Source organism: Somniosus microcephalus, chromosome 1 (assembly GCF_052327205.1).
Source record: "Somniosus microcephalus isolate GS21.2 chromosome 1, FLI_Smic_1.0, whole genome shotgun sequence".
NCBI lineage: Eukaryota > Metazoa > Chordata > Chondrichthyes > Squaliformes > Somniosidae > Somniosus > Somniosus microcephalus.
This window is the reverse complement of record NC_140987.1, coordinates 53,990,860-54,013,874: the sequence shown is the minus strand read 5'-3', so window position 1 is coordinate 54,013,874 and position 23,015 is coordinate 53,990,860. Positions and strand designations below refer to the sequence as shown.

Sequence of the window (23,015 nt, the reverse complement as noted above, 5' to 3'; positions counted from 1 at the left end):
CAGATGCTGGGGTCTGTATGAAAAACAAAAAAACAGACAAAAAACATTTTTTTTTTTTTTTGGCTGGAAATCACAGCAGGTCCGGCTGGACCTGCTGTGATTTCCAGCCAAAAAAAAAAAAAAAATGTTTTTTGTCTGTTTTTTTGTTTTTCATACAGACCCCAGCATCTGCAATATTTGACCCCTTGTGACCCCACCTCATTGCTCTTTGATGTAATGTTTCCCTGACTGACCTGTTTGGACACCATTCACACCTTTGACTGCTGTGATTATCTCTCTGCCGAGGTGTGATAAATGGCAGTTGGAAAGGTTACCTGTAAACACCTGACATGATTCTCTGACTATATAAGCTGTGTCTTTATGCATTTCTCCACTTCACCTGAAGAAGGAGCAGCGCTCCGAAAGCTTGTGATTTCAAATAAAGCTGTTGGACTATAACCTGGTGTTGTGTGACAGTTTAGAAGAATCAGAGGTGATCTCATTGAAACATACAAGATTCTGAAGGGGATTGACAGGGTAGATGCTGAGAACTGTTTCCCCTGGTTGGAGTGTCTAGCACTAGGGGGCATTGTCTCAGGATAAGGGGTAGGACATTTAAGACTGAGATGAGGAGGAATTTTTTCACTCAGAGGGTTGTGAGTCCTTGGAATTCTCTGCCCCAGCGGGCTGTGAATGCTGAGTCTTTGAGTATATTCAAGGCTGAGATAGATAGATTTTTGGACTCCAGGATAATGCAGGAGTGTGCAGGCAGAGAGGGAATGGGTGACCATCAGACAGAAGAGGAGGACCAGGCAGGTAGTGCAGTAATCCCCTGAGCCCATCTTGCTCACCAACCAGTATTCGGTGCTGAGTACTGGTGAGGGCAATGGTTCCTCTGGGGAGTGCAGCCAGAGCCAAGTCCACAGCACCATGGAAGGCTCAGCTGCACAGGCAGTGGGGAAGAGGCGCGGGAGAGCGATAGTGATAGGGGATTCAATAGTTAGGGGAGCAGACAGGTGTTTCTGCAGCCGCAGACGTGACTCCAGGTTGGTATGTTGCCTCCCTGGTTCCAGGGTCAAGGATGTCACTGAACGGCTGCAGGGCATTCTGAGGGGGGAGGGTGAACAGCCAGAGGTCGTGGTCCATATTGGTATCAACGACATACGTAGGAAGAGGGATGAGGTCCTGCAGGCAGAGTTTAGGGAGCTAGGAAAGAGGTTAAAAAGCAGGACCTCAAAGGTAGTAATACCAGTGCTATGTGCTAGTGAGTTCAGAAATAGGAAGATAGAGCAGATGAATGCGTGGCTGGAGAGATGGTGTAGGAGGGAGGGCTTTAGATTCCTGAGGAATTGGAACCGTTTCTGGGGGAGGTGGGACCTCTACAAGCCAGACGGGTTGCACCTCAACGGGAATGGGACCAATATCCTCACGGGAGGGTTTGCTAGTGCTGTTGGGGAGGGTTTAAACTAGCTTGGCAGGGGGATGGGAAACATAGAAACATAGAAGATAGGAGCAGGAGTAGGCCATTCGGCCCTTCGAGCCTGCTCCGCCATTCAAAGCGATCATGGCTGATCATCCAATTTCAGTACCTGGTCCCTGCTTTCTCCCCATACCCCTGGATCCCTTTAGCCTTAAGAAATATATCCAACTCCTTCTTGAATGTATTTACTGAATTGGCTTCTACTGCCTTCTGTGGTAGAGAATTCCACAGGTTCACCACTCTCTGGGTGAAGAAATTCCTCCTCATTTCTGTCCTAAATGGCCTACCCCTTATCCTTAGACTGTGACCCCTGGTTCTGGACTCCCCGACCATCGGGAACATCATTCCTGCATGTAGTCTGTCCAGTCCTGTCAGAATTTTATAAGTTTCAATGAGATCCCCTCTCATTCTTCTAAACTCCAGCGAGTATAAGCCCAATCGACCCAATCTCTCCTCATACGTCATTCCTGACATCCCAGGTATCAGCCTGGTGAATCTTCGCTGAACTCATTCCATGGCAAGAACATCCTTCCTCAGATAAGGTGACCAAAACTGCACACAATACTCAAGATGTGGTCTCACCAAGGCCCTGTACAACTGCAGCAAGACATCCTTGTTCCTGTACTCAAACCCTCTCGCTACGAAGGCCAACATACCATTTGCCTTCTGAACCGCCTGCTGCACCTGCATGCTTACCTTCAGCGACTGGTGCACAAGGACACCCAGGTCTCGTTGCACTTCTCCTTCTCCGAATCTATTGCCATTCAGATAATAATCTGCCTTCCTGTTTTTGCCACCAAAGTGCATAACCTCACATTTATCCACGTTATATTGCATCTGCCATGCTTTTGCCCAATCACCCAACCTGTCCAAATCATCCTGGAGTTTCTCGGCATCCTCCTCACAGCACACACGCCCACCCAGCTTTGTGTCGTCTGCAAATTTGGAGATGTTACATCTACTTCCCTTGTCTAGATCATTAATATATATTGGCCCAGAAATTCGGGTCTCCACGGGTGAGTACGTGCTGGGTACTCACCCGTAAGTCCAATGGAAGTGCCGGTTTCTTGCATGCACTGCGCATGCGTGGGAAACCGGCACTTCCATTCCTCTGAATGAAGGGGTTCAGAGGTCGAACGCGTGCGCGGGGGAGTCTGCGCGTGCGCTTTGAACTTACGTTTTTTTTTTACAGGTTTTTCCGTGAGGGTAAGTCTTTAGAATTTAGAAATTTAAAAAGCAGGCGTAAGGCCTGCTTTTTACATGGTAAGTGGTCAATTAATTAAAATTAAAACATTTTTTCCACAAGTTTATTATTTTTAAATACTTTAAAGCAAGGTAAATTTATTTTTAGCCCTGTTAGAATATAAAATTATTTTTTTCAAAAATTTAAACTATTGTTTAAAATAGTTATTTAATGTAATTTATAGTTTATTTAAAACATTTGGGCCTAGAAATTCACTTTGGGGCGGCCAGCTTGCTCGCGCCCAAAAGTTAGCGCTGGGCGGGGAGCCATTAGCGATCGTCAGATATTCAGTGTTTGCGCCCCAATTCGGAACCGGGCGCTATACCAGGGTGTGCCCGCCTCCACTTGGGGCGCTGACACTGAATTTCAGCGCTCTTGGCGCCGCTGCGCCAGCCGCTGCGGAGCGGCAGGCTGCGGTACTGCAGGCCTCCTCCTTCTCTTAAGGGGGAGCTGCCTGCAACGGGGAGATCGCCGCTGGAGAGTGCCGGCAAATGAGCCCGGCACCACGGAGAAGTGCCGGGTTCGCGGAAAGCAGCCAGCAATGCCGCGGGGGGCGGGGTGGAGGAGGCCGGGGAAGGAGGTGCGGGCAGGCGGCCGCCGAAAAAGCGGCCGGCCGCACCTTCCCCTTTAAAGCGCCCCACTAAGGCTACAGCACGGCCCCGTTTTCTGGTCGCTGTTTGCGGCCGCTTCGGAGGAGGCGGCCGCTACTAAATATGGGGATCGGGCCGGTTTCGGGGCGGAACCGGGGCACTGCGCACACCGATGACGTCATCGGTGCCGGCGCAGCGCTAACGGCTACCGCCGCCAATACCGCTGCGCTGAATATCAGCGCAAACTCATTTTTGGCGCAGAAGCCCTCTTTAGGCGGTAACTGGCCGCAAAGCTGGCAGCGCCTTAATGAATTTCTAGGCCTTGATTTTTAAAAAAAAAATTATTTGAAGGTTTACTGCTATTTTGGGGCCGTAGTATTTATAAGTCTTGACAGCTCTTCCCGTCAAGACTTATGAATGGGCATTTCCCTGCTCCGATTGGCTGCCCATGGCCCACGTGATCCCAGGGGATGCATCGAACTAACTGCGCCCCTTGGGCACGCAAGCACTGCGCGCCGGCAGCTGGGCCAGGCCCCGGATCGGATTTCCACGGGGTCCTGCAGCTCAACTGCCGGCGCGCAAGGTAAGTGCAGATCGAGGGCTTGCACCCACGGGAAGCCCCCGACCCAAATTTCTGGGCCAAGGACCGATCCCTGCGGTACCCCACTAGTCACTGCCTGCCACTCGGAAAAAGACCCGTTTATTCCAACTCTTTGCTTTCTGTCTGCCAACCAGTTCTCTATCCAAGTCAATACCTTGCCCCCAATCCCATGTGCCTTAACTTTACACGCTAATCTCTTATGCGGGACCTTATCAAAAGCCTTCTGAAAGTCCAAATACACCACATCCACTGGTTCTCCCTTATCTATTTTACCAGTTACATCCTCAAAATACCTAAGTGAAGTGTAGTGGTGAAGTGGTGCGCCGATAACAACCTGGCCCTTAACATCAAGAAAACCAAAGAGATCATTGTGGACTTCAGGAAGTCTAAAGGCGGAAGTCACACCCCCATCCACATCCATGGGGCTGTGGTGGAAAGGGTGGACAGCTTTAAGTTCCTCGGAGTCCACATCACGGAAGCCCTCTCCTGGTCCCTCAATACCTCCTCTCTGGTGAAGAAGGCCCAGCAGCGCCTATATTTCCTAAGGAGGCTGAAGGGATGTAACCTGTCACCCCTGATCCTCTCTAACTTTTACCGCTGCACAATAGAGAGCATCCTGACGAACTGTATCACAGTATGGTATGGCAGCTGTAGCTACTATGACCGGAAAGCCCTGCAGCGGGTAGTCAAAACTGCCCAACGCATTACCGGTACCCGGCTACCGACCATAGAGCACATATACCAGAAACGCTGTTTACGGAGGTCACGGACCATCATCAAAGACCCTACCCACCCCAGCCACAGTCTGTTCGCCCTCCTGCCATCTGGGAGACGCTACAGATGCATTCGCACCCGAATGACCAGATTTAGGAACAGCTTCTTTCCCAGGGCTGTCATCCTACTGAACTCCACAAATAAACTCTAAAGCCTGCACATCTGCCAATGCACTTTATTATGGTTATGTTTATGTTAATGTATTACAAGCCAAATGAATGTTGAATGTTTAAATGTCTTAATCTAAATGTGTAGTGTATGTACCTTTAAGAGCCCCTGTGTACTGTAATACCGGTAGTGACCACTCGGGTATATAAGCCTGTATAGCGTCTTGTATCTTTTAGTTCACCTCCAGACTTTGTTCAGTAAACACCTGTTAAACCAACTCCTGCATTCCGTGTCTCCATTAACACACGGATACAACAGTGGCGATGAATTGGAAACGGACTTACCTGCAATTCGGCAGCACCTGAAAATGTCTCACAATTAAGGTCATTCCTGGGATTGATAAATTACTATCATAAATTTTTACCGAACTTGTCAACTGTTCTGCACCCTCTTAACGCACTGTTACAAACGGGAGTAATTTGGAAATGGAGCGAAGACTGTAAATGTGCCTTCCATAAATGCAAAGGCTTGATCACGTCCAAGGAAGTGTTGGCTCATTACAACCCATCACGGCGTAGGAGCGGTATTATCGCATAGATTCCCTGATGGCTCGGAGCGGCCGATAGCTTTTGCGTCACGCTCATTGAACTCAGCTGAGCGTAACTATGCCCAGATTGACAGGGAAGCACTCAGCCTGGTGTGGGGAGTGAAGAAATTCAACCATTACCTACACGGACAAAAATTTACCTTGTTGACTGACCATCAACCCCTCGTCTCCATATTCAACCCTAAAAAGGGCGTTCCCATTATGACAGCGCAAAGGCTACAGAGGTGGTGCCTTTTCCTAGGGGCACACCAATATGACATAGAATACAAAGGATCAAAACAGCATGGGAATGCTGACGGTTTATCGCGCCTACCGTTGCCAACGGTAGAAGAGGCACCTACAGTAGACCCAGTGGAGATGTTCCACTCAACCATAGTAGAATGTCTACCAGTAACAAATTCTACCATTGAAAAGGAAACGAGAAATGACCCGACTCTCTCACGAGTCTACGATTTAACGGTGAAGGGATGGCCAGCACATGGTGAACCACTGTTGCCAGCATTCTCGCAAAGAAGAGAACAGCTGTCAGTGTGCCGAGGAACCTTGATGTGTGGATCCAGAGTGGTGATTCCACCCAAACTCCAGGATAAAGTGCTAAAGGAGCTTCACGAGGGGCATCTGGGTGGAGTGAAAATGAAGAACCTAGCCAGAGCGTTTGTGTGGTGGCCAGGTATCGATGGAGACATCGAAGAAATGACCAAGAGCTGCCTAGGATGCCAGAAGGTCCAAAACGCCCCACCACAAGCCCCTCTACATCCATGGGAGTGGCCCTCATCTCCATGGCAAAGGGTACATATCGACTTTGCTGGTCCATTTATGGACTCAATGTTCTTAATCGCGGTTGATGCACACTCCAAGTGGCCGGAGGTAATAAAGATGTCCTCCACCACCACGGAAAAAACCATCACAGTATTAAGGACCATATTTGCCAGGAATGGGCTGCCTGAACAGATCTGTTCTGATAATGGACCGCAATTTGTGTCCGAAGAATTCAGGAAGTTCTTAAAAAACAATGGGGTTAAGCACTACACGTCCGCCCCATACCATCCCGCCACCAATGGATTAGCTGAAAGGTTTGTCCAGACCTTCAAGAAGGCCATAAAGGCCATGGGTAATGAAGACATAAATCTACAACATAAGGTAGATAACTTCTTGTTTGCATACAGGAATGCAACACATGTGGTTACAAACCAAACTCCCGCCATGATGTTTTTCAATAGAAGACTAAGATGCCGGCTGGATTTGATCAAGCCAAACATCAGAAGGGACGTAGAGAACCGGCAATTTCAAGGCATGAATGAAAGGCCAACTAGAACCTTCCAGATAGGTCAACAAGTTTTGGCCCGGGACTACCGTACCGAGAAATGGCAGCCTGGAACTATTTGCACACGACTAGGACTGCTGATGTATACCGTGGACATTGGTGAAAGCATAATAAGGCGCCATGCTGACCAGATCATAGAGTCATCCGAAAAGGGACAACCTACACCACAACTCTATATGCCTAATGATGAAGCAGAGATACCCATAGTATCTACCTCCGATCCGGTGATACTGGAACCAGATGAACCCGACACTGGCATTCAAACCGAATCGACCTTGCCAAAAGAACGTACTACCCCACCGAAAACTACTACACCACCGAGGCGTTATCCGGACCAAGTCAGGAAGCCTCCAGAGAGACTGACTTATAATTGATTAACTGCAGCAAATGTGTAGATTATTGTTCTTGTAAACATGTTAATTAATGATTAATTAAAATGTTATGTACTAATTGTCTAAAAGGGGAGGAATTGTAGTGTATGTACCTTTAAGAGCCCCTGTGTACTGTAATACCGGTAGTGACCACTCGGGTATATAAGCCTGTATAGCGTCTTGTATCTTTTATTTAACCTCCAGACTTTGTTCAGTAAACACCTGTTAAACCAACTCCTGCATTCCGTGTCTCCATTAACACACGGATACAACAAAATGTACACTCTCGGGAGCCGCAAGCCTACATTTCGTTGTACTGCACTTGTGCACTAACAATGACAATAAAGTTGATTATGATTAAGTATAGAATCAATAGGGAGGGAAGAAAAACTGGAATTGGAAAACAAAAATGTAGAAAGTAAATTGGAAGGACAGAGGAATAAAGGGCTAGATAGTAGTCAACAAGGAGGTTTGCCTGTACTAAATGGTATCTACTTCAATGCAAGGAGTATAGTGAACAAGGCAGATGAGCTGAGGGCACAGGTAGATACTTGGGACTATGATATTATAGCTATTACAGAGACGTGGCTGAAAGAGGGGCAGGTATGGCAGCTCAACATTCCTGGTTACAGGATTTTCAGACGGGATAGAGAGGGAGGTAAAAAGGGAGGGGGGGGTCACGGTATTGATTAAAGAAACTATTACATCTGTGAGGAGGGATGATATGTTGGAGGGATCATCAAACAAGGCCATATGGGTCGAATTGAAAAACAAAAAAGGGGCGATCACACTGCTGGGAGTGTACTACAGGCCCCCAAACAGTGAGAGGGAGATAGAAGAACAAATATGTAGACAAATTTCTGAGAAGTGCAAAAACTATAGGACAGTCATCGTAGGGGATTTCAACTACCCCAATATTAACTGGGATAAAATTAGTGTGAAGGGTATAGAGGGTGCGGAATTCCTAAAATGCATCCAGGAGAACTTTTTTAGCCAGTATGTAGCAAGCCCAACAAGGGAGGGGGCGGTTCTGAACTTAGTTTTAGGGATTGAAGCTGGGCAGGTAGAAGGCGTATCAGTGGGGGAGCATTTTGGTGCTAGTGACCATAATTCTGTTAGATTTAAGGTAGTTATGGAAAAGGACAAGGATAGACCAGGAATAAAAATTCTAAAGAGGGGAAAAGCAAATTTTGCTAAGCTCAGAGGAGATTTAGCCATAGTGGACTGGAAACAGCTACTTGTAGGTAAATCAGTGTCAGAACAGTGGGAGGCATTCAAGGAAGAGATCCGGAGGGTTCAGATCAAACATGTGCCCTTAAAGAAAAAAGGTGTGACTAACAAATCTAGAGCCCCCTGGATGTCTCGAGACATACAGTGTAGGATAAAGAAAAAAAGGGAGGCATATGACAGATACTGAGAATCTAAATACTCCAGAATCTTTAGAGGAGTACAAAAAGTGCAGGGGTGCAATTAAAAATTATATTAGGAAAGCAAAGAGAGAGCATGAAAAATCCTTGGCGAGTAAAATCAAGGAAAACCCAAAGATGTTTTATAAATATATTAAGAGTAAGAGGATAACTAAAGAAAGGATAGGGCCTATCAGAGATCATGAGGGTAAACTGTGTGTGGAGGTGGGAGACGTCCTTAGGATTCTTAATGAATACTTTGCGTCTGTTTTCACAAAGGAGAGGGGCGAAGCAGACATTGCTATCAGGGGGGAGGAGTGTGAAATATTAGATGAAATAAACATAGTGAGAGAGGAAGTAGTAAGGGGTTTAGCAGCTATAAAAGTGGATAAATCTCCAGGCCCGGATGAAATGTATCCCAGGCTGTTAAGCGAAGCAAAAGAGGAAATAGCAGAGGCCCTGACCATCATTTTTCAATCCTCTCTGGCTTCAGGTCTGGTGCCGGAGGACTGGAGGACTGCTAATGTGGTACCCTTGTTTAAAAAGGGAGAAAAGGATAGACCGAGTAATTACAGACCAGTCAGCCTAACCTCTGTGGTGGGAAAATTATTGGAAAGAATTCTGAAGGACAGGATAAATCTTCATTTAGAAAGACACGGATTAATCAAGGATAGTCAGCACGGATTTAAAAGCCCATGGGATCCAGAGCAAAGTGTCAAGTTTGATTCAAAACTGGCTTGGAGACAGGAAGCAGAGGGTAATGGTTGATGGGTGGTTTTGTGACTGGAAGGCTGTTTCCAGTAGGGTTCCGCAGGGCTCAGTACTAGGTCCCTTGCTTTTTGTGGTATATATCAACGATCTTGACTTGAATATAGAGGGTATGATTAAGAAGTTTGCAGATGATACTAAAATCGGCTGTGTGGTTGATACTGAAGAAGGAAGCTGTAGACTGCATCAATAAATTGGTCAGGTGGGCAGAACAGTGGCAAATGGAATTCAATCGGGAGAAGTGTAAGGTTGTGGCAGAGCCACCAGGGGGACTCTGATCTAATGTACATAATTATCTTTAACAAATTATCAGCTACAGAATGAATCTGTATCTTTGTTTATATCATTGCATGTACATAGCGCGGTCCCTTTAAGATGAGACCAAACGCGATGACGTCATCATGTTGATCACGCGATCCTCCAGCGGCAGGAAAACGTGATGACGTGATGACGTCAGGCTGGGGAGCCACCCTAGCCAGTCCTCGTGGAGCCAGCAAAGAGTACAGACCTGTAATGTAGTTCTCCTGTGTTTTCATTTTAAACTCTGTTGATTAGTATTAAACATCGTTTGTTTGATAGACTGACTTGACCTCAGTCCTTTAGTTAGGAATCTAGCCATTCCTACAAGGAAATGCATTTGGGGCGGGCTAACAAGGAAAGGGAATACACATTAAATGGTAGGACACTGAGTAGTGTAGAAGAACAAAGAGATCTTGGAGTGCATGTCCACAGATCCCTGAAGGTAGCAGGCCAGGTAGATAAGGTGGTTAAGAAGGCATACGGCATGCTTGCCTTTATTAGCCGTGGCATAGAATACAAGAGCAGGGGGGTTATGCTTCAACTGTATAAAACACTAGTTAGGCCTCAGCTAGAGTACTGCGTGCAGATCTGGTCACCACATTACAGGAAAGGTGTGACTGCACTAGAGAGGGTACAGAGGAGGTTTACAAGGATGTTGCCGGGAGTAGAGAATCTTAGCTATGAGGAAAGACTGGATAGGCTGGGTCTGTTTTCCTTGGAACAGAGGAGGTTGAGGGGCGACCTTATTGAGGTGTATAAAATTATGAGGGGCATAGATAAAGTGGATAGACAGGACCTATTTCCTTTAGCAGAGGGGTCAAAAACCAGGAGGCACAGATTTAAAGTAATTGGGGGAAGGTTTAGAGAGGATTTGAGGGGAAATTTCTTCACCCAGAGGGTTGTGGGGGTCTGGAACTCACTTCCTGAAAGGGTGGTAGAGGCAGGAACCCTAACCACATTTAAAAAGTACTTGGATGTGCTCTTGGGATACTCTAACCTGCAGAGCTACGGACCAAGAGCTGGGAAGTGTGATTAGGCTGGATAGCTCTTTATTGGCCGGCGCGGACACAATGGGCCTCCTTCCGTGCTGTAACTTTCTATGATTCTATGATAATCAAGGGATATGGAGATCGGGCGGGAAAGTGGAGTTGAGGTCGATGATCAGGCATGATCTTATTGAATGGCGGAGCAGGCTCGAGGGGCCGTATGACCTACTTGTTAAGTCTGTGTGTTCCAGTTATGGTTAATATGAATCACTGCACACAGACCACAAGAATAACTTTAACAGGTCTTTACTAGTCGAAGGTCAGGGCTAAACTGCCCAATAAATCATTACACAGCACTTATATACCGATGTGGTCACCACCGGTATTACAGTATACAGCAGCCAAGATAAAGTAGTGCATCTCTTAAAATAGTTCTCTTAAAGGTGGAACGGTTACATACACCACAATCCTCCCTTTTTAGCTTAACAGTATATATTCCCCATTAACATAACATAATAACATATATACACAACTTCATGTAAAAACAGTTCACAGATTCAGTCTCTGAGGAGGCCTCCTGATCCGAGATGGATAACGCCTTTCAGGGGTCTCTGGTTCTTGTTGCTGGGGTGACTCATCTAATAGTCCTTCACTGGACTTAACAGCTTGAACTTTCGTAACTTCAGAACCAGCATTGTTGACTTCTAAAGGCTCGAGTACCTTGGGAAGTTTTTCTGCTTCCAGACTGATTTGGCTCAGTTCGGAGGGACCACGTGCGTGACCTGGTAGGGGTGATAATGGTTCAGATGAGTCATCATCTTTTGCTTCCTCTCTATTGTCTTCTATTTCCTCCATCACTTCAGCTTTTGCCTCTGCCACCAATTCCCTGAGTGGCTTATTACTGCTGACACTGCTCACAAAAGGGTGCTCTTTCTTCTTAGCTTTCAACTGATCGATGAATTTGACATATTCCCTTTCTTGCTCAGCTTTGATTCGTTTGGCCTCATCGCGCAGACGGTTTGTGTGTTCCTGTTCCATTTTCTCAATCAGCTGCTTCTGCTGTCTTTCCAGATTCTCCAACTCTGCGTCAAAGAACTTTTTCTTTGCATTCATCTCTTGCTCAAAACGGCAAATCATTTGTTCTAATTGCTGTTGTAGTTTGAAATTGAGTTGAGTTCGAGCCCGGAGTTCCTCCTTCTGAAGCAACCGCAACTCTCGCAGCTCCTGCCGCCTTAGGAATCGCATTTCCTCAGCTTTCTTCTCATCCTCACCAATAATCTTTGAAGTAGTGACACTCATTTCCACTCCATCGACAACAAATTTTCTAGTTCGTTTCAGAGTTTTGTTGTATGCTTGGTTACCCCGTATTGATAGAGAGCCACTTTCCTTGTTTAAAGAGAGATCACCTGAAAGGGAAATGTTCAAGTCAACGCTATCGGATGCAGATATGCTACCCGAATCAGAATTTCTCTTTGACTTTCTATTGGTAGAATCTACTGCTCCATTGAGAGTTAATGAATCCGAGACCAGAGTGACTTGTTTATCAGATTTACTTTCCTTTTCATTTCTGGTTAGCAATTCTTTTTCATTCTTTGAATCAGCAGTGCCCTCAGAAATGTGCATGTCTGTAGACTGGACAGACTCAGAATTCTCTGTCAAACTATGTTGTTGTTGTTCAGTGGAATTCTGTTCTGATACTTTGTTCTCTTCTGAAGCATTTATGCACTCCTTCGTTTTTCCATCATTAGTCTGCAAGTCCATTTTAGACTTGTCTTTTGCACATGGGCTGGTCTTACCATCATCAGTTCCAGAGTCTGAGCTGATTGTCTTCACCGAGTTCTCACTCTCTGCTTTGTCACTGTCACTGCTGCATATGCCCTCATCCAATATTCTGGACAATCGTTCAGGTTTGACATCTTTTTTTCCGGAATCTACCGTTATTGCTTTGAGGGAGTCCCAGTCCATATTTATTTTCCTGATCCACTCCCGTCCCAGAAGTGGTGGACCTCCCTCAGGTAGTACATATAAGTCCATTCCTTGGTGTTCTTTGCCCTTGTGTACCACCTTGACTTTTATCTTTCCAATGGGGTATACTCTTTGCCCCGTGTATGTCTGCAATACTATCTCCGTATCCCGTAGGGGAATATGTGTGAATAACCTTTTGTAATCTTGCTTATTCATGACCGTCAACGCCGATCCGGTGTCCAATTCCATCTTCACTTGGACTCCTGCTATCTGAAGTGTGACCCAGATAGTTTGTAGGTCAGCTTCCTTACTCACATTGTGAATTCTCAGACTACCCAGTTCCTTGCTGTTGGAGTCTGAATCCGAATTCTGTTCATCCGAACTCTTCTCAGCCACCTTATGTACCTTTCTGCACTTTTCCTGCGGTGACTTTTTGTTGCTGGTCTTCTTTCCTGACCGGCATACTTTAGCTATGTGACCAAGCTTGCCACATTTTCTACATTCCTGATTTTTAAACCAGCATTGGTTCTGATCATGTGTTGTCTTTCCACAACGATAACATTTCGCTGTACCCAAAGCCATTTGATCTACGCTGAGTACCGCTGCCTTCAGCTGCATTTCCGCAGTGCCTCTCGCTGTGGCTTCGTGCGATGCTGCAATAGTGACAGCCTTATCAAGTGTAAGATCATTCTCTTCAAGCAGCCGCTTTTGTGTTCCTTCTTTCGACAATCCACACACGAATTTGTCTCTCAGTGCCTCTGTCAGTCTTTCCCCAAACTGACAGTATTTCGCTAGCTTACGCAGTTCAATTAAATACTCCGCGTTGCTTTCCTCTTTCAGTTGCGTTCTCGCATAAAATTTAAATCGTTCCGCTAACATCAGCGGTGTGGGGTTCAAATGATTTCTCAGGACAGCAACAATATTAGCGAAAGCCTGATCCGCCGGTTTAGCTGGTGATAGAAGATGCTTCAATAGCCCGTATGTCTTCGCACCCATTGAGTTTAGTAAGGTTAGTGCTTTATCTTCATCTGATATTTTATTTGCCTTACAATAAATCTCTATGCGTTCTACATACGTGGCCCAATCTTCAACATCGGGATCGAAATCGTTGATGTTACCACGCTTAGGCATCCTCGCAATCTTCTTGAGAAACAAAAAGAAATTTTTCTTTTATTTTTTTTCAAAATGGCGGTTTCCCGCGCTCGTCTTCTTCCCCCGCCTACGAAAATGGCGGCTTCCCGCGTTTGCCTTTCTCCCCCGCTGGCTGTAATGGCGATTGCCGTATTGCTGCGTTTGCCCTCCCCAGCGGTTCTCAAATCGTGCCTCCCAGCCCCTCTTGCAGTCCGGTCCTTTCCCCCGGCTGCGGCTGAGTTCTCCGCGGTTTTTTTATTTTTTATTTTATCCCGCGCCTCGCGGCCTCGGTAGCTGCCCCGGCCTTTTTCCCCGGTCGCGGTCGCGCTCTCTCTCGACGCTGTTGCGTCTCCCAGCCTGCTTGCAGCCCGGTCTTTTACACCGGCTGCGTTTGCATTCACCGCGGCTCCCGTGCCTTACGCTGCCCCAGTCTCAGCGCCTCTGGCCCCGACTTCTGTCCGGCTCTTTTCCCCGGCCGTGGTCGAGTTCTCCGCCCTTATATCCTCCGTTTTTCCCTCCCCTACTTCACAGCCAACGTGGCCGACTTGCTGCTCGTCGCTGATCGGCTTACCCACCACCGTGATAGAAGGGATGATCACTGCCTGTTGCTGATGGAAGGCTTCGTGTCAGGATTCTTCCTTGCTCTTCAGACCCGAGTCTTTTCTCAGCAGGATGATGAGGGCGGATGCCTCTTCTCGACGCCCGTTAAACTGCCTTGGATATATTTCTGCCGCAGGGTAAGATCGTCATCGTCGCCACTGTTAAGTCTGTGTGTTCCAGTTATGGTTAATATGAATCACCGCACACAGACCACAAGAATAACTTTAACAGGTCTTTACTAGTCGAAGGTCAGGGCTGAACTGCCCAATAAATCATTACACAGCACTTATATACCGATGTGGTCACCACCGGTATTACAGTATACAGCAGCCAAGATAAAGTAGTGCATCTCTTAAAATAGTTCTCTTAAAGGTGGAACGGTTACATACACCACACTACTCCTGATCTTATTTCTTATGTTCTTAACAATAATGAGACTCCATGGATGAATAAAGCCATAAGGGAACAATTGAGGGTAAGGAAAGAGCTGTACATTAACTACACAGACAGCAGGGGAGTGCATGATAAGAGAGAATACGAAAAGATTAGGAGAAAAGTCAAAAAAAAATTAGGGAGGCAAAGAGGAACTATGAAATTAAATTATCAAGGAACATAAAACAAAATAGTAAAATATTTTATAGGCACATCAATAAAAAAAGGAAGGTTGGGATGGGAATAGGGCATTAAGGGATAGTCAGGAAAATACCATAGATAACGATAGAGAGATGGCAGAAATATTAAATAATTATTTTGCTTCAGTATTTACTAGGGTGATAGAACAGGTGGACATGACATTGGATGATGATGAGATTAGTGATGAGATAAGTGCATTTAAAATAAAAAAGGGGATATATTAAATAAATTAATCAAACTCAAAGAGGATAAAACCCCTGGTCCGGATGGATTGCATCCACGCATTTTAAAATAATCTAGGGAATAGATAGCAGAGGCATTGCTACGCCTATTTAATAATTCATTAGAAAAAGGTATAGTGCCAGAGGACTGGCGGATAGCTAACATAATACCGATATTTAAGAAGGGGGATAGAACATGTCTTAAGGCTGAAGGGATCAAGGGATATGGGGAGAAGGCAGGGACAGGGTACTGAGTTTGGATGATCAGACATGATCTCATTGAATGGCGGAGTAGGCTCGAGGGGCCGAATGGCCTACTCCTGCTCCTATCTTCTATATTTCTATGTCCAGGGAATTATAGACCAGTCAGCTTAACATCGGTGGCAGGAAAAATAATGGAATCCGTACTAAAGGAGAAAATAGAAGAACATCTAGAAACCAAAAGTATAATAATAATGAATAGTCAACATGGATTTCAAAAGGGAAATCTTGCTTGACCAACCTTATTGGATTTTTTGAAGAGGTAACAGAGAGAGTGGACAATGGTAATGCAGTTGATGTAATTTATCTGGATTTTCAAAACGCCTTAGATAATGTACCCCATAATAGACTGATGAACAAGGTCAGAGAATGCGGAGTCGGGACAAGTAGCAGAATAGATTGCTGGCTGGCTTCAGGACAGAAAGCAGAGAGTAGGAGTAAAGGGTAGCTATTCACAGTGGCAGAAGGTGGGTAGTGGTGTTCCACAAGAATCAGTGCTGGGACCACTGTTGTTCACAATTTACATTAACGATTTAGACTTTGGAATCGAAAACACAATTTCTAAATTTGCGGATGACACCAACAAGTTACAGGAGGACATTAATAAACTTGCAGAATGGGCATATAATTGGCAAATGAAGTTCAACACAGATAAATGTGATGTATTACATTTTGATAGGAAGAATAGGGAGGTCGCTTATCACTTGGAGGGTGCGAGTCTAGGTGGGGTAGAGGAACAAAGGGATCTTGGAGTACAAATACACAAATCACTAAAAGTTGCAACTCAGGTTAGCAAGGCCATAAAAAAAGAAAACCAGGCACTAGGGTTTATTTCTAGAGGGATAAAATTGAAAAGTAGGGAAGTTATGCTAAACCTTTATCGAACCTTGGTTAGACCTCACTTAGAGTACTGCGTACAGTTCTGGTTGCCATATTATAATAAAACGGATATAGAGGCCATGGAGAGGTTGCAGAGAAGATTTACAAGGATAATACCAGAAATGTGAGGGTACACATATCAGGAAAGGATGAACAGGGTAGGGTCTCGTCTCTTGAAAAAAGGCAAAGGGGCGACCTAATAGAGGTCTTTAAAATTATGAAAAATGTTGATAGTGGATAGAGAGAGAATGTTTCCATGTGTGGGGAAGAGCATAACTAGAGGCCATCAGTATACAATAATCACCAAGAAATCCAAAAGAGAATTCAGAAGAAACTTCTTTACCCAAAGAGTGGTGAGAATGTGGAACTCGCTACCACAGGGAGTGGTTGAAGCGAATAGTATAGATGCATTTAAGGAGAGGCTGGAGAAGCATATGAGAGAAAAGGGAATAGAGGGTTATGCTGATAGATTCAGATGAGGAAAGATGGGAGGAGGCTCGTGTGGAGCATAAAAGCTGGCATGGACTGGTTTGGCCGTATATGTAATATGTAATCCTATGTAGATAGCAGTTGCTCTAGAGAAGCAATGAATTTGGACATTTTTTACACAGTGATGTTCAGCCACTTCAAAAATAGGAACTAAAATTTTATTTAGCAGTTCTTGATAGAAAAGTTAAAAGACTGGTGTTATGAAGAAAGCTCAATGTACTAGTCTTGTGACTAATTTTAGTATTTGTTTAAAAAATTTAATCAAATTTATTGCTGAACTACAGAAGGCATGTAGATAAACCATCAATTTTTTGTGCATCTACTCTATTTACTTTTGATTTAAAAGATGCTGTCCGTGTGGAATCTGTCGAAGACCCACCTTTGGATGCAAACGAAGGTAATTTATCATCCTTTTCTATATCCATTTGCCCTGCGTTCCCAAAATAAATGTTGATATAGTTTGCCACAAAGTTATACATTTCTCCAAAATTTGCAGTAATATAGTCATGATGATGTGATTAAATTTGTGTATTAATTCCTTAACTTCTGATGTTCTGACTTTTTTGCTGATTTTACTGAACAAAACAGTTATTGAACCTAAGGTACATATGGTCCTTGGGGTGGCAGTGAGTGCAGCCACGGATGACAGCAAATTCCTTATCTTAGATGCACAATCCACAGGAGGTGATGACTTGGCCAGTATGGTTGAAAAGGTATGTGTAGGAAAAGCAGCATATAATTGTATAAAATTTTAAAAGGGCTTTCCCGTTGGAATCAAATTATGAAATCATTTGTAATAGTGAATTGGTTTATCATTTTGTATTTTTTTTAAAACATTTTGGCTGTCTTAAATGCAACTCCACCTGAGAATTAAGCACCATTTTCAATTGATTTACATGATAAATTTTAGCTGTACATTGTCGGCAGTGCCCCTACTGCCAGAATCTATTTCCCTATTACTGTGATATTTCAGGTTAAACATTCTTATCTTGAGTCTGACCAGGAAGTTTCGTGCTGAGATGTTTAACTTTAACATTCTATTATTTTGTTAAAATGAAAAGAAAGAAAGACTTGCATTTATTTTGTCACCGGATGTCCCAAAGCGCTTTACAGCCAATGAAATACTTTTTGAAGTGCAATCATTGTTGCAATGTAGGAAACGTGGCAGCCAATTTGTGCACTGCAAGCTCCCACAAACAGCAATGTAACATTGACCAGATAATCTGTTTTAGTGATGTTGATATGCGGCTTTACACAGTCATACAAGGCTTTAAATTGTATGGCCTAGAAACAGTTTCTGGACCGGAGCATAGGGATCGATCCCTGTGCCGAAGTGGGTAGGCCCGAGGCCCACCTGATATTGGACCTGGGGCCTCATTTACATCAGAACAGTGAGCTACAAGTGCCTGCTGGATGTCCCCAGGCAGCTCGTTGGTGAAAACCATTTGAATTTTGGGCTGCACCATCGCCGGCAGGGTCCTCAGGCAGATCTTGCAAGAGAAGTGAGGAATCGGGAGGGGAAGAGCGATCAGCAAGGAGGAAGGGTGACCGGTAGGGGGGGGGGGGGAGGTGACTGGGCAAAAGGAATGACCGTAAGAGGGAGGGGGAGGAGGGTGGCGACTGGGAGAGGGAGCGGGTGATGGGGAGAGTGAGGGAGGGGTGACCGGGAAAGAGTAGGGCAATCGGAAGAGGAAAGGTAGGTGACAACTGGAGGAGGGAGGGACTGGGGCGACCGGGCAAAAGGGGGGCGAACCGGAGAGAGGACAGCGACTGGGAGAGAGGGTGTTCTAGGCAGTGATCAGGGGGTGGGGGGAGGGGGGTTGAATGGTGGCTGGCAATCCTGCATTATCTCGGCTCCATATTCAGGTAAGTATTTTTTTTTAAACTTACCTTTGCAGTGGTCCTTAGGCCACATGTAGCCCCATTTTTTTCTGAACGCAGCAAGCCCGACACGGGTGCTTTCAGGGCAAACCAATTTGATAACGAAGGCATCAAACAGGCATTCGGCCCTTTATTTGTATATGCAAAAGGTCAAATGACTGTTTCAGGCACGAGCCCTGGACGCCCCTTTTGATGCCTATACCAATATGGTGGGCAGCACACTTCTGTCTCAGAATGCTTGTAAAAGGGGCACAGCATCATCATTTTCTAGGCCTATATGCTTTGTCAGGGGATTTTTTCCTTGATGGCAAGATGGCTTTGGTGGAAGCACCTCCACTCCGAAGGAGTCATTCAGAATTTAGTTTCAGGAGCATCTAACACCAAATGATAATAGACCCATCTACCTCAAGGTCGCATGCAGCGAGAGCATTATTGTCATCTCGGATACTGGTCGTGAAAGTCTTTCCCATTGTTCTCAGGATCTGGTTGCCCAACTAACTCTTGTATTTGCCAACAGAACTGCTAAGTAAGGGATGTCCAAGACAGGGCCTGCAGGCCAGATCCAGCCTTTGGAGCACTGGGCCAGTTCTTTATTTACGCATTCACTCGCATGTTTCTTTAGTTGCAATATTTCGAGCATTGACTCAGAGACAAGGGTCCTCAATTTAAATAAAGGAAACTACGATGGTCTGAGGAGCGAGTTGGGTAGGATTGATTGGGGAATGGCACTCAAAGGGTTGACAGTGGATAGGCAATGGCAAACATTCAAAGACCGAATGGATGAGCTACAGAATTTGTTCATCCCAGTTTGGCATAAAAATAAAACAAAAAAGGTGACTCAACCGTGGCTAACAAGGGAAATTAGGGATAGCATGAGATCCAAGGAGAGGACATATAAATTGGCTAGAAAAAGCAATAATCCTGAGGATTGGGAGCAGTTTAGGAGTCAACAAAGGAGGACAAAGGGATTAATTAAGAAAGGGAGAATAGAATATGAGAGTAAACTAGCAGGGAACATAAAAACTGACTGTAAAAGCTTCTATAGATATGTGAAGAGAAAAAGATTGGTGAAGTCAAGCGTAGGTCCCTTACAGTCAGAATCAGGGGAATTTATAATGGGAAACAAGGAAATGGCAGACCAACTAAATACATACTTTGGTTCTGTCTTCACAAAGGAGGACACAAATAACCTCCCAGAGATGTCGAGGACCATAGGGTCTGATGAAAGGGAGGAACTGAAAGAAATCAGTATTTGTAGGGAAATGGTGTTAGGAAAATTGATGGGACTGAAGGCCGATAAATCCCCAGGGCCTGATGGTCGACATCCCAGGGTACTTAAGGAAGTGGCCCTAGAGATAGTAGATGCATTGCTGGTCATCTTCCAGAACTCGATAGACTCTGGAACGGTACCCATGGATTGGAGGGTCGCTAATGTTACCCCACTATTCAAAAAAGGTGGTAGAGAAAAAGCGGGGAATTATAGACCAGTAAGCCTGACATCGGTAGTGGGGAAAATGCTGGAGTCTATTATAAAAGATGTAATAGCAGAGCACTTAGAAAGCAGTGACAGGATCGGACAAAGTCAACATGGATTTACAAAAGGTAAATCATGCTTGACGAATCTACTGGAATTTTTTGAGGCTGTAACTGGTAAAATAGATAAGGGAGAACCAGTGGATGTGGTGTATTTGGACTTTCAGAAGGCTTTCGATAAGGTCCTGCATAAGAGATTAGCGTGCAAAATTAAGGCACATGGGATTGGGGGCAAGGTATTGACTTGGATAGAGAACTGGTTGGCGGACAGAAAGCAAAGAGTTGGAATAAACGGGTCGTTTTCCGAGTGGCAGGCAGTGACTAGTGGGGTACCGCAAGGATCGGTCCTAGGACCCCAGCTGTTCACAATATATGTTAATGATCTGGACGAGGGAATTGGATGTAATATCTCCAAATTTGCAGACGACACAAAGCTGGGTGGGAGGGTAAGCTGTGAGGAGGATGTCGTGAAACTCCAGTACAATTTGGACAGGTTGTGTGGTTGGGCAGAAACATGGCAAATGCACTATAATGTGGATGAATGTGAGGTTATCCACTTTGGTGGCAAAAACAGGAAGGCAGATTATTATTTGAATGGCAATAGATTGGGAGAAGGGGAAGTGCAAAGAGACCTGGGTGTTATTGTGCACCAGTCGCTGAAGGTAAGCATGCAGGTGCAGCAGGCCGTTGGTATGCTGGCCTTCGTAGCAAGAAGGTTCGAGTACAGGAACAAGGATGTCTTGCTACAGTTGTACAGGGCCTTGGTGAGACCGCACCTTGAGTATTGTGTGGTTTTGGTCACCTTACCTGAGGAAGGACGATCTTGCCATGGAGGGAGTGCAACGAAGATTCACCAGGCTGATACCTGGGATGGCAGGAATGACGTATGAGGAGAGATTGTGTCGATTGGGCTTATACTCACTGGAGTTTAGAAGATTGAGAGGGGATCTCATCGAAACCTATAAAATTCTGTCAGGTCTGGACAGACTAGATGCAGGAAGGATGTTTCGGATGGCCGGGGAGTCCAGAACCAGGGGTCATAGTCTAAGGATAAGGGGTAAGCCATTTAGGACTGAAATGAGGAGGAACCTCTTCACCCAGAGAGTGGTGAACCTGTGGAATTCTCTGCCACAGAGGGCGGTGGAGGCCAGTTCATTAAATATATTCAAGAAAGAGTTGGATATATTTCTTGAGGCTAAAGGGATCAAGGGATATGGGGAGAAGGCAGGGACAGGGTACTGAATTTGGATGATCAGCCATGATCTCATTGAATGGCGGAGCAGGCTGAAAGGGCCGAATGGCCTACTCCTGCTCCTATCTTCTATGTTTCTTCTATTGTGCACCTGGGGGATTGGAAGAAAATGATGGCTTCAAGCCAATGATGCAGCATTCATTTTCAACCAATCAGGGAGCAGCATGTTCTTTCCCTGTGCCCACACCCCCATTTCCCCCCCCCCGTCACACCCCTCACTTTTTCCTGGCTCTGCACTTGGTTAAAAGGGTTTGACCCGCAACGTCGACTCTAATTTCTCTCCATGGATGTTGCCTGGCCTGCTGAGTTTTTCCAGCATTTTCTGTTGTTATTTCGGATTTCCAGCATCTGCAGTATTTTGCTATCGGACTTGGTTAAAAGCTGTTGATCTCTAACATAAATAGGATGATTCTACTACTGGAATTCACATTTATTGTAAGTAACCATTTTATCTTGTGTATTTTAGGCTATCGAATGGAAATCAGTAGAATTCTGGGAACAGTCGGAACTTTACGACTTATGCCTGCCTCAGAGACCAGAGGGTGTTTAAAGCCACCACCACCCATGAGTGCAAATGCTTATAGAGCTGTGACTGGAAAGGAACAGAATGTTCAGATGCACAGGTCTCTTACAATCGTTGTGTACTTCAAACTAAACAAGAACTTGAGTGTTGAGTACATGTGTTTTGTATAGTACTGCAATAAAAACAGCAGCTAAATATATCTTCACTACTTTATTGCTTAAACAGCTTCATATGCAGGATAGTCCATCTGTAAAGACACTCTTTTACACTTCAGGTCACAGATTCCTATTGAAAGGCAGTTGATTAACTTGCACTATGGTTTCTTTAGTAATTAGTGTTTATTGATCTGTCTGATTTTTTTAATACACCTTAAGGCCTCGATTTTCATTGGGCCGCAAAGCGGGCTTTTAGGCGTGCGGGGGGTTAAAATCGCAAAACCTAGGGGTCGTGACCCCCCACGCCTGGTTCCCGCCTCCACGCCATTTTAACTTAGGTGTGTCTGATTGACCCGAATCAGTCCCGCCTGCAACAGGCGGGACTGGTCTTTAGGGCCCTTAAACAGCACTGATTGGCCTTTATAATCCCATTTTATCAGGCCCTTGCCTGTTTAACCCTTTTCCCACGTAAAACACGCCTGGTGGGGATGACACCTGTGAAACCTGGCGTGAACACTATTGGCTTGTTGACTATCAGCTGCAGGTCAACCATTAAAGAGGATATTTGATCAGTCATCATTTGCAGGTGGCAGGACTTTGTTGTCTCAGGTCTGGGGCAACTTTTACCAGGCCTAGCCACACCTGTGGAAGGTTGTAGCCTCACACACTTCTCCAGTGTGACCTCCTGCGAGACCCCTCTCGCCACCCTCACTCAGTGCTTCCTCAACTGAGGCATCTACCAGAAGCATGGGAGGCCTTTTTTTCCTTCCCTTCTTGGCATTAGAGGACCTCCAGCACCAGGCGCGCCAGCAGCAGAACCAGGCACAACAGTAGCACCAGCAGCAGCAGGAGCAGGAGCGACAGGCTGCTGCTCACCCACCTGAGGCAGCACAGGCCAGAAGGGGCCATCGCATGGAAGCCCATCGGCGCAGGAGATACCCCCCAAACAGGGTCT

At 45.5% G+C, this 23,015-nt stretch overlaps 1 protein-coding gene across 1 annotated transcript in view; it reads left to right on the top strand.

The window, feature by feature from the left end:
• LOC147124084 (ufm1-specific protease 2-like) overlaps positions 1-22,102 on the top strand; it is a 182,098-nt gene extending 159,996 nt beyond the window's left edge. Inside the window, exons 11-13 of the mRNA XM_085981408.1 lie at positions 17,063-17,113; positions 17,305-17,429; positions 21,849-22,102. Of these exons, the coding sequence (XP_085837534.1) occupies positions 17,063-17,113; positions 17,305-17,429; positions 21,849-21,932 (260 nt within the window). The 3' untranslated portion in view covers positions 21,933-22,102. The remainder of the gene's footprint in view (positions 1-17,062; positions 17,114-17,304; positions 17,430-21,848) is intronic.
• The last annotated feature ends 913 nt before the right edge of the window (positions 22,103-23,015 follow it).